Genomic DNA, 12,209 nt, shown 5'->3' on the forward strand with positions numbered 1-12,209 from the left:
TTGTAAGAAAAACACAAAACATGGTAAATTTAGAAACTGAGGTTTTAAAGTAGAGAAAATACTGTATATCTACAGTCTTCAAATGTTTTTGTCTAATACTGTTCTTATTTTGCTATAGATCTACTGAGGGACAATAGTATGGAAGGTCTACAACTGAATGGAATTTCTGTTCTTGACGACCATCGTGATGAATTTGGAGATGTAGATAATTCTGCATCGCAACTGAACATGCGTGGTGTATTTCTCCATGTGTTGGGAGATGCCCTGGGCTCTGTTATTGTGGTGGTAAATGCTCTGATATTTTACTTTGTTTGGAACCCATGTCCCGAAAATGGTCCATGCATTAATATGTGTCTACATGATCATTGTGTTGATCGAGAACATCTAAATGACACACAGTCAAACATATCTGAAAATAGTAAAAATATTCCAGAAGCTGGACCCTGTTGGGTACTGTTCTTGGATCCCACTTTATGCTGTATTATGGTATGTATTTTGCTCTACACCACATATCCTCTTCTGAAGGAATCTGCTCTTATTCTGTTACAAACAGTCCCTAAACAAATAGATATGGAATTAATAAATGAGAAGCTGCGCAACTTGGAAGGTGTACTTGCTGTACATGAGCTTCATGTCTGGCAGTTAGCTGGTAGTAGAATTATTGCAACAGCCCATATTAAATGCCGTGATCCAACTGCTTATATGGATGTAGCAAAACGCATTAAAGACTTCTTCCATGATGAAGGAATCCATGCCACAACCATCCAACCAGAATTTGCTTCAGTAAACTCTGAATCACGTATTTCCCTTTGTGAACTGCCATGCAAGACTCAGTGTGCCTTAAAGCAGTGTTGTGGTAATGGCGAGAAGTCCTCCAGTGATTTAAAGTTGGAAACTCCATCCACTCATTCTCTTGAGGTCATCCGGGAATCTCCTGAACATCCCAATATGAGGACTCAAAGAAATGAGACTTGCAGCAATCCAGTGAAAAACAAAGACACACAATATGAATCAGCTGTGTAAATTTAGCCAGTCTAATTTTAAGTGATGTGGTACTTTATTGACATTTAAAATATTGGGGTTGTCAACTGGAATTGATTGACACGGAGCTAAAATAACCATGGTGGGTAACAAATGTTGTTGAACTTGTTCCACTGCTCCTTGATTTATATGGCACATTCCAAAGCAAACTCATGGACAGCTGATCAGAATCTACTCGAATCTGTTATCACAGCTTTGGAACAAGCAATGTGGATAGTGCATCACTGACTGTGTCAGCAGAAAAATGTATTTAATTATTATTAAAGGCTATAACATTTTGGAAAATTTTAGGTTTTTCTATAAACACTTTTATATAGATTGATGTAACAGTTTTACATCAACATGCAAAACTCCTTGTCTCCACCAATTTGAGTTGCTGCTATATAAAACTAGGGGAGGTGATGGAGGGTTGTGGTGTGAAAAGCAGTCCATTAAATCCAGAATGTTAAAACCTAATAATTGGTATTACGTGTGGGTAATTTGCTTTGTGGTTAAAATGTGACCTTTTTATCCTCTCTAGCTTAAATTGCGTTTATTGCATTGCTCTAAATTATTAGATAGCAGAAATGTATTTGATACAGAGCGATCTGCATTAACTCTTGCATCAATCCAGTTAATTATAATTGGTATTCATAAGAAATGCTTTAACACTGTCTTGCATTTGTACCCCAGCCAATAACTAGTTTCTGTCTATTTAAGGAATAATATCCTTCTGGACCAATGATTTGTTTTTTTAAAAAAAATATACATTGAAATCGGAGAGTGTTGTGGGATTTTTTTTTTGGGGTGGTGGGAAGGGAGGAGTGGGGGAACTGATGGGCAAATCAATAGGATGCAGATTTCCAAACTGTTACTTTGAAGGTTGTGTGTACTAAAAGTGAAGGACTGTAATAGTGAACTGTACTGCTTAGTTAATGTTTTTTTAATTCCTTCGTTTTTGAAGTTGTTGGCAAACTCTTGAGCAACACTTCACAAGATCCATTGCTTTGTTCCGAGCACAAGGTGTTTGTCTGCATATACCGATTTGAGCAGACATGTATGCTTCAGTTATTGGGTAGATTTTTCTAATCTTTTTATTTCCAATACTACCAATAGAAGATACAAGATCTGGATGGATTTTTGTGTTTTCCACTTACAAGTATTTTATAAATAAGATATTTGGTACAAAACTGGCACTACTTGTGCAGTGATGACACAAGACACCTGTCAGAATTTGGAGGAAAGTCTTGCTGTAATGTTTTGTGTAACATCCACTACTATTTTCATAATACTTTTTTTTTTTGAAATTTTTAAGCCTGTAGTTTTGTAGGCAAACAAACCCATGCAAGTCTGAGATTACCCTAAATAGAGGTATCAGGCAGCTGCCAAAAGTATAATTTGAATAACTTTTAAACACGCAATTCTTTTGGATGGATTCTCTCAAATTTGAGGAAACTGATGACACACTGCTAACACTTTTTCATATGATGCATTTTATAAATCTCAAAGCCATCTCCGTCAAAATTTTGATAGAAATGTGCAATTAATTTATTGGACCAGGTTCCAATGTCTGTATTTGTGATCTTAAGTCCTAACTTTTTCTGCTCCATTTTGAGGAAGTATGTGCAAATTTTAATGTAGCACCATGTAAGTAATTGTTTACATTTGAGAAGCTTGTGAATTATTGGCTACCTTAAATATTCATTAAATTTACAGTCAAAGATCCTGCAGACTAAACTTGAAGCATAATACCATCTTCTTGTCAAAATAATTAAAAGTTTAAACAATAAACCATGCTTGATGCTTAGGTTTACACTATGATTTCAGTAAAATCTAATGGGTATTTGCAAGTTTTTCTGTACTAATTCTATTAAAATTATGAAAAATATCCTTTTTAGATTGTTATTACAAATGTGTTCCACGTGGAAACACTACTTTTTTTTTCTTAAGCTAGTATTGGTGTAGTACAATTGGTTACAAAACCTTTTTTATTGATTCTAATCGTTGTGAGTGATTTTTTTGTTTTTTTTTTGTTGAATGAAGTGTATTGACACATATATTGGCTTACAAATATTGCCTCTTCCCCCCCCCCCCCCCAATTCTATAGCAGTCCAATAGTAACTTTATTCAGTTTTTGGTTTAGAATTGTAGGGTGGGGAGAAAGTCCGATCAGGCTTGTGTTTGAGTTTCAAATAGATCAATTGCAAACTGTCTTTTCAGGTCCCGATATCCCCATTTCTAGGTTGTAGCTCGTGTTATTACTGAAAACAGTGGGCAATGTTTTGTGGGGGAAAATAACAAACACTTAGATTACTTTAAGGTCTAAATTTACTGGCTGGGGGGTGGAGGGGGGATCCAATTTTCACCAAGGGTCTGGCATGTACCTTTTTTTTTCCTTCAAAAAAATGTATACTGTCAGAGCAAGTTGTATTTGACTAACAAAAACTGAGTGATTTTTGCTCAATGGTTTATAAGTGCTGAAAGAAATCTTTATTTTTTGGGATTCATTAAATGAATTAAATACTACTTGTCCCTCCAATTTTTGTCTTGCTTTGTTTGTAGTAATTCTACTGCATGGTTTCAGACACGCCTAACATTACATAATGAACATGTGACTCCTGCAATTGATTTGGGTAGTTCAGATCTACCCAACATGTACTGCCACTTAGCCCACACACACATTTGGTATGAAAATCTGTTTTCATCTTTGCATAACACAGCCCTATGTTGAGTGGATTCTACTCTGGAGCAAATAGCTTCGTACAAAGCCTCAAGCCAATGTGTACACCTCCTTTAAAACATTTAACTTTGAAAATGGTTCACAATATGAATGGCACGAGTATGCAGTTTGTTTCGACAAAGTCTCATTTGGTCGTGCTGTTGAGGTTTTTGGGATATGTGGTGATATCCTTGATTTGTCACTAATGTCACAACACTTTGGGGTCTAATGTTGATAACAAGAAGTCTGAAATTAGCTGGGAGAAATATAACAAATTGCTCTATCAGTAGTTGAACTTGACTGTTTGAAAGTAAATATGAGTTTAAATTCTATGGAAGCTTTTGTCAATGTCAGTTGTAGTTAATTTTCGCAAATTGACAAGATGCAGTTTTTTGCTCCTTGGAAATTTTGACTATTTGCCACTTCTAGCCTTATTTGTTTGCTTCATATGCAATGATTTTAATTTCATCCTTGATTACAGATCATTACAAATAGAAAGCTTACAACATTGCTTTTACAAACCAGTCCTAAAAGTCAATGGGAAAAATAAAACTTTCTCTGGCAGTATGATCATGATTATTGCTACATTCTAATGTGGCATTGGTGTAACTTAGAATTCTGAGAAGAACATTTAATGCAAAATATATTGCTTTGAAGAAACTCACTCCCTCTCTCCTGATCAGGATATGAAGATCATCTTGGACACTTGTTGCCACTCCAATTTTGATCTGTTCTTAAAATACTGATAATCTGTAGATCCTGCCGTGAGTGTGGTTTTTTTTTTCCTTTTTTTTTTTCCCTTTTCAGGCACTGACCACGGCCTTCAGTGAGTGAATGAGTGGGCATGTTTGACTTAAGATGTTTTGAAGATGTCCTCTCAATGATTATCAAAACAGCAGGATTAACTATCATCTTGTGTATCTGTATACTATACCCAATTTGGTAATATGGTGACTCTTGTGATCATCAAGGATTAACATCTCCCTGTAAGCAAACATTCGTGTTGGTTATTTTTATCCTCCCATGGTTGCCTAAGTTCACAATAAATGTGTGGACCACCTTCTTCATTAGAAAACTCATGCTCTGTTTTATGACCAAGGCTATTCTGCTGGTTTTGAATGTTTATAATCTAATGAAATTAATTGTGCTGGGAGGTGGTATTTCGCTCTGCTTTAGGGCACATTATTTCTATCTTTCGTGTGTGAGAATTGCTGCTGAGATACTGTGGATTTGCATGATGTCCCTGAGTACGAATTGTTCACTTTCCATATTTCTGTACTTTTTTGGGCTGAATTAAGTTTGAGTTGGTACAACAAGGTCTACAGATCTTTTTATTATATTACAAATATTTTTAGGGGAGTAGGAAGGGATTATCCTTCAGTCATATAAATGATTATGTATAGTATGAAAGTATGTAGTTAAGGGTTGTAACTAAAATCAATGAATTAATTTTTTTCTTTGACACCATCGTTTTAACTTTTTTTTTTTAGCGCAATAAGTTGAACTTGAAAATAATATAGCATGCATCACCTTTCAAGTGCCTGTGTGTCCTATGAACAGTTTCAAGCATTGATATCTCTTCCTCATTTGAAGAGGCTGATGTGGCTCAGGTATCAAAATTGGATGTTGGACTATGGCAATTCAATTTATTTTATAATGCATATAGATATGGTGATTAGAGCAATGAGAAGAACCATGTAAGGATGGCAAGTGTGACTATAATCCTATCTATATTTAACTGTCCAGAAATGAACCTTGCTTTCACTTCCTTTATTAAAATCAATGTACTTGAATAAGAAATGTTACACTGAGCACTTTTTTATGATTTTTGTACAGATGTGTAGTTTTTTTTTCCTAATTTTGACAGTGATTCTAGTGCAGTTCTATGTACTTGTTTTTGTCAGCAATGCTACACTGCAGCACTCCTCATCTGGAATTTCATTGCTATTGTATGTATTACATTTTTGTTTTCCCAAAGTTTTTCCAGTTTATTGAAAATATTTCATAGTGTAATGTACATTATAAACTTTTTGTCTTTGATAAAACTGGTTTGTGTCCTTTTTTTTTTTTAGAAATTGCTTGTTTGGTTCATATGAAATTTTAAAACTTTTTTCAAATGTTTGTTTGTTAGGGTTTTACTCCCTAATTAAATTTACAAAATAGGTACTCAGTCAAGATATTTAAACTTCTATTTTTTTGTGAATTGATATTCAAAGATGCTTATAATTTCCTTTTCATTTAGCCAGGCAAATTTGAAAACTGCTAAGCTTCCAATTGGGATTTAATTTTTTTTTTTCAGGAATTAAAATTGCCACACTATATATATTCATATCCAGCAGTGCTCGCTCTTAGAACTGAACTTTTCTTTTTCCCATCAGTGAATCCTAGGACCCTACAGTGCAGAAGCAGGCCCTTTGGCCCATCAAGTCTACGCTAACCCTCCAAACAGCATTCCACCCAGACCCACCACTTTGTTTCCAACCCCCACCCACACTTTTTTTTTTTTGTTTGTGTTTTTTTTATTTTTTAACCCTATCCCCATATACCCTGTGTTTCCCACAACCATTCCATCTAACCTGCATATCTTTGGACTGTGAAAGCAAACAGACACCTAGAGGAAGCCCATGGAGAACATGTAAATAGCACACGGTCACCTGAGGCTGGAATAGATCTAGGTACCTGGTGTTGTGAGGCAACAGTGCTAACCACTGATGAGTTTTAAAATAAAAAAAACAACTACTACCACTAAATCACCAGTACAGCCAATTGGATATTTACATGCAAAGCCTCTTAAGCTCAGTGCAAATCATCAAAAAGTTAGGGAGCATGGGAAAGGGCTAAAGTTGGATAGGGAGTTAAAGTAGTGAGGTGCCCACCTTTCTGTAAAGGCCTCAAGGTCACTGTCAAAAGATATCCAGACACGAATGTAGCTGTGGAAGAGGGGCAGACAGTAGAAAAGTCCTGACCCAGAACATCAACTTTCCGGCTCCTCTGCTGCCTAGCCTGTTGTGTTCCTCCAACACATACTGTGTTAACCCTCCACAATCTGCTACCTGGACCTAATTCAAAGTCAATTTGGCTAGGTCTAGGAGCTCATCTACGAGGAGGTCCTCCAACTTACCCAGACTGTTCACTGGATGCCCAAAAATCAGATGTGTGGATCTAGAGTGCTGTGATCACTGCTAATCAACACTTAAACTTGAATCACCTGGAAATTAATGTCCACTTTAGTTAAAAAAAAAACAAATTTAAAGTTACTGAAACATGGCTGGAAAGATCCTGGGTGTTTAAGACCATGATGCCCTTGGGTGACTAAGGGTGAATTTTGTCCCTTGGGTGAATTCTATTTTTGCCTTTTTATGCACTTTTTAAGTGAGTGTTCATGCAAATTATCATACCTCCAAGATGTACAAATGACACATTTCAAATTGCCACGTTGTCCTGAATATATTTTACGAATGTGGAGAGCACAAACTTCCGAACAGCCAAGTATCCCAAATATGTAAGGCTGCACTTCAAAGTAATCTGCATTATTTGCTTCATATGATTATGCATTGGACATCTTTTTGATCTAAACAGTTATTTTTATGAACCAGTTCAATTTTTAAGTGTTTTTAAAGCTTCTTACTGGTTTTAATAGCACAGAATGAACTTACTGAAATCCAGTTTCCAATATCTGGCTTTGGGGATAAACATTATTCAGTCTTGTCAAAGCTTGGGTGCAACACTTGTGTTTAAGGGTGATCATATGAGTGGAGTTTATGAGCATCAAAGCTGGGTCCCCCTAACTGAAGAGTGTGTGTGCTTGCAGAAGAAGGAGAAGAGAAGAATAAGGCAATCACTATTTCCCTGAAAGCATGATGATAAAATTGATTTAGTGGCAACGTAATGGCCTCAACATTTCTTTTGCTTCCACCAAGCTTAACAGATGCAAGGGCTCGCAATCCAAATAAAATGGAATATTCCTGATTCTGAAGAAAAATATAATTATGAATGTGTTTATGTTCTTGTAATTGAAGGTTAAAAAATTAATGCTCTATCTTTCTGCTTGAAGAAATAACAATTGAAGGAGCCAAAATGGTGGTCACTAGCCTACATTAATTATTGAAAGGATTATATTTAATGTATAAAGGCATATGACAGTGGGAAGACCCAATTTTAAGTGCTTTGATGTCAAATCTTTCAATTCATGTATGACTGAAGTTGGAAATTTGATCCTGTAACTGAATTGTTCTTCATAAAATCATAGGAAAGTCACGACCTGTTGTGTCTATGCTAGCACATCAACAGCAACAAAACTAGTCCTACACCCCTTCCAAGGGGTGAAAAAAGTGTTATTTTCCGAAGTCTCTTATTTTAATGCTGAGTAAAATCTTAATTAAAAATTAAATCTTAAAGCTTAATTAGAACAGTGACAGCTGTCAAACCTGAGATTTGGTTTGTACCATAGTGATCAATTCTACATGAAGTATCACCTGCTAAGAGTCAGGTGCCACATTCTGGCATGGCAGTCTCTGCCACATTTGCTATGGAGACAAATAAACAGGATGAAAATGTGAATGTTTTCCCCCCCCACCCCTGCAATCGTGCGTTCCAACTTTCTCTACTCTTCTGAAGCCCTTCTGAAGAGTCAACTTCCAGAAAGCATAACCTGGTCAGTGACTGTCTCCTAATTGTTGTTGGTGATGTCTGCCATCTTTTGTATCTCTATTTGCAAGTATTTGCTAATTCTAGCCAGGAAGGCAGGAGTTTGTGATATTGTTACCAGCTCCCCAAATAGAATGTATCTATTTATCTTTTGTGTATACAGCTGTTATCCATCCAATGGACATGACTGAACCAGATGTGATTGGTTTAGCAATAATTATGCTGATAAAATTAACATGTTCCAGGACCTCAGTTGACCATTTCTCCTGCCTAGCATTTGTTCTTTAGGTCTTGTCATTGTAGAGAAGTGAACTGTAAACTTGTGTTTTGGCTTTCTCAAGTTGCTGTTCTCCCACCCATCTATTACGCAACTTGAATATAGCTGTTGCGGCTTTTGTGATGTGTTGATTTCTGCATCAGGTGAAATTGGTCAAAGTGGACTTTAGATATGTGAAGCTATTAACAACTTCCAGTGTCAAATTGGATGAAAGTATGAAAATATCCTGAACTATGACATTTTGGTCTGACTATTAGCATCAAAGATAAAACTATTTACATTTTGTCCATTTTTGAAGGTATTCTTTGGCATGGAATACTGGCGTGGCTTGGTTAAAATAGGCTAAATCTGAGGATTTCAGAATCGCTACAGTGTGGAAACAGGCCCTTAGGCCCAACAAGTCCACACCGACCCTCCAAAGAGCATCCCACCTAGACCCATCGCCAAACCCCTACCTTTCCCTGTATCCCTGCATTTCCCATGGATAACACATCTAATCTACAGATCCCTGAACTCTACGGGCAATTTAGCATAGCCAATTCATCGAATCTGCACATCTTTGCAGTATGGGAGGAAACTGAGCACACGGAGGAAATCCATACAGACACTGGGAGAATGGGACTGTCAGTGTGGAGTTTGCACAAGGGTGGAATCAAACCTGGGTCTCTGGCGCTGAGACAGCAGTGCTAACCACTGAGCCACCATGCTGCCTGTGTCTTGGATCTCAGAAAAGCAAGGCCATGTATTGCCTATGCACTTCCTCTCAACTTTAGCCTTGCCTGATGAACATATAATATTTCTTTTCAGTGATCTGCTCTCAATGAGCCTAGTTTCTTGTAGGGAAGTTACGTCAATGTACAACTGATCAAGCTCCATTATCAATCATAGCTATTTTTTGTGCATTATTGACTTGCTAATCAGAGTTGGCAGCCTTTTTTGTTTGCAAGGATAATGGATTCTGTCCACTTGGCAGACCCTGTGAGCACTAAGCATCTACTGAAGTAGATCATCAAGTTACTAGTCAGGGATTCGCTCAACTTGATATACAAAGTTTCCACCCACTGTTAGAGACAGCACATAGCAGCTTTTCACTTGGAGCAGCTGTTTTTTGCAGATCAATAACACACAATGAAACTGGACTGTCGTCTTTAGGGTACTAGAATGGACAGCATTTATAGAGACCTGGAGCTGCTGAAACATCAGGGTCCTCTTTTCTGCCCTTGTTGAATTGAAAGTAATGCAAAGCACCATGTTTGGTGATGACTTGGTTGCAGGAATTTCCAGAAAGATTATATGTGGCGTTATCAGTCTGCTTTTGGGCGCTGCTCAAGATTTTTATTGCTAATATTTACTCCTTTAGCTATTCGATTTGCTGAGGTATCCATGAAATCATGGAGCTATTTGACTGTGCCTGGAAGTTAAGTTCATAATTGCTAGGATGTTTCCAACTGTTTGTCTGAGGGGTCAGATCTGAGTTGTTCTGAAGCGTTTGTAACTATGAGGTGTCACCAGCGGAGGTACTGACAATGGAGAAACTGTGTACTGGCTGGGAGAGACTAATATTATTAAACTTTTTTTTTCACATTAGCTGATTTAGTGTAGGCTGGAAATGAGAAGGTTAGTAATAAACTGAGTTGAACAGCACTGAAACAAATGCTTTGGTCCAACTCAATCAGCTTTCCTAAATTAATCTGGTTTAGTTTGCCAGTATTTGACCCGTTTACCTCTTAATCCTTCCTAGTCATATAACCATCCTGAGGCCTTTTAAATATTGTAATTAATTCCGCCTCCATTACTTTCTCTGACAGCTCGTTCCATATGCACCCCACCCTCTGCATGGAAAAAGTTGCCCCTTAGGTCCCTTTTAAATCTTTCCCATCTTGCCTTAAATTTACGTGCTGTAGTTTCCCCTACCCTGGGAAAAAGACCTCAGCTATTCACCTTATCCATGGCACTCATGATTTTATAAACCTTTCTAAGGTCACCCCTCAGCCTGTGATGCTTGGTGTGGGAAGGATGGGGGGAGCCCCAGCTTATTCATCTCCCTATAGCTCAAACCCTGGTAACATCCTTGTAAATCTTTTAGGAAATCTTTCAAGTTTCACAACATCTTTTCTATTGCAGGGAGACCAGAATTCAAAGTTGTATTCCAAAAGTGGCCTCACCAATGCCTTGTACAGCTGCAACATGATATCCGAACTCATACTCGATGCACTGACCAATAAAGGCAAGTGTATCAAACGCCTTCACTACCCTGTCTACCTATGACTCCACCTTCAAGGAATTATGAACCTGCACCCGAAGCCCTCTTTGTTTGGCAGCAGTCCCTAGGACCCTACCGTTATGTGTATAAGTCCTGGCCTGATTGGCCTTTCCAAAATGCAGCACCTTACATTTATCTAAATTAAACTCCATCTGCCATTTCTCAGCCCATCTGATCAAGGTCCATTGTACTCAGGTGACTTTCTTCACTCTCCACTTCACTAATTTTGGTGTTAGTTGCAAACTTACTAACCACTCCTTCTGTAGTCACTTCCAAATCATTTATATCATAGCAATTCAGTGTAGCTCAGGGAAGGGTAGGACTGGCAGCTGAATGTTCTAGGGCTTGGATGCTATAGGAAGGCTAGAAAGGGGGAAAGGAGAGGAGGGGGAATGGTGTTTTTGGTTAGGGGTAACATTACAGCTGCACCTGGGGAGAATATTCCTGGGAGTACATCCAGTGACGTTATTTCAGTGAAACTGAGAAACAAGAAGTGAGTGATCACCTTATTGGGATTGTACTGTAGGCCCCCCGGTAGTCATCAGGAAATTGAGAAGCAAATTTGTAAGGAGATCTCTGATATCTGTAAGAATGATAGGGTTATAATTGTAGGGGATTTTTAACTTTACAAACATAGATTGGGATTGTCATAGTATTAAGGGCTTGGAGATGAATTTCATAAATATATATGAGAACTTTCTTGTTCAGTATGTGGATGAACCTATTAGAGAAGGAGCAAAATTTGACCACCTCTTGTGAAACAAGGCAGGGCAAGTGACAAGAGGTGTCAGAGGGGGAGCACTTTGGGGCCAATGATCATAATTCTATTAGTTTTAAAATAGTTATGGAAAAGCGTAGACCTGATCTAAAAGTTAAATTTCTAAATTGGAGGAAAGCCAATTTTGCTGGCATTAGGCAAGAACCAGTTAGTGTTGTGCCAACATATTAATGATGCAAAAGCTAGAAACTGTTGAGCAATAACTAAATAAACTAGAACTGTTAGTACCTTGAAATGTAAATTCTTCATATTTAGAGTTTTAACTCGTGACTATAACCAATGGCTAAGTTCAAATGTAGATTGTGTTGAGGAAGTTGCTTCCAGTCTAATTCCTAAGTATGCATTTACAATTTTGCCAAGCAACACTAAGTTTAAAAAAAACTCTGCATTTTAGGACAACAAGGTGCAGGGCTGGATGAACACAGCAGGCCAAGCAGCATCATAGGAGCAGAGAGGCTAGATTCAACCTCATCCTTGTGTTGCCCGTGCGACTGTCAGTCAGTCT

At 37.6% G+C, this 12,209-nt stretch overlaps 2 protein-coding genes across 3 annotated transcripts in view; one reads left to right on the forward strand and one right to left on the reverse strand.

Moving 5' to 3' along the window:
- nek2 (NIMA-related kinase 2) overlaps positions 1 to 12,209 on the reverse strand; it is a 527,130-nt gene that overhangs the window by 162,104 nt on the left and 352,817 nt on the right. The window lies entirely within an intron of this gene.
- LOC125483940 (zinc transporter 1-like) lies at positions 123 to 3,559 on the forward strand. Its single transcript, XM_048600603.1, has one exon. It carries the CDS (start codon positions 139 to 141, stop codon positions 1,021 to 1,023), a length of 885 nt encoding a protein of 294 aa, XP_048456560.1. The 5' UTR covers positions 123 to 138; the 3' UTR covers positions 1,024 to 3,559.

The sequence above is a fragment of the Rhincodon typus genome, chromosome 9 (assembly GCF_021869965.1).
Source record: "Rhincodon typus isolate 14 chromosome 9, sRhiTyp1.1, whole genome shotgun sequence".
Lineage (NCBI taxonomy): Eukaryota > Metazoa > Chordata > Chondrichthyes > Orectolobiformes > Rhincodontidae > Rhincodon > Rhincodon typus.

Excerpts from the sequence above, each read along its gene's own strand:
- LOC125483940 (XM_048600603.1), top strand. The coding sequence starts at position 139 with ATGGAAGGTCTACAACTGAATGGAATTTCTGTTCTTGACGACCATCGT.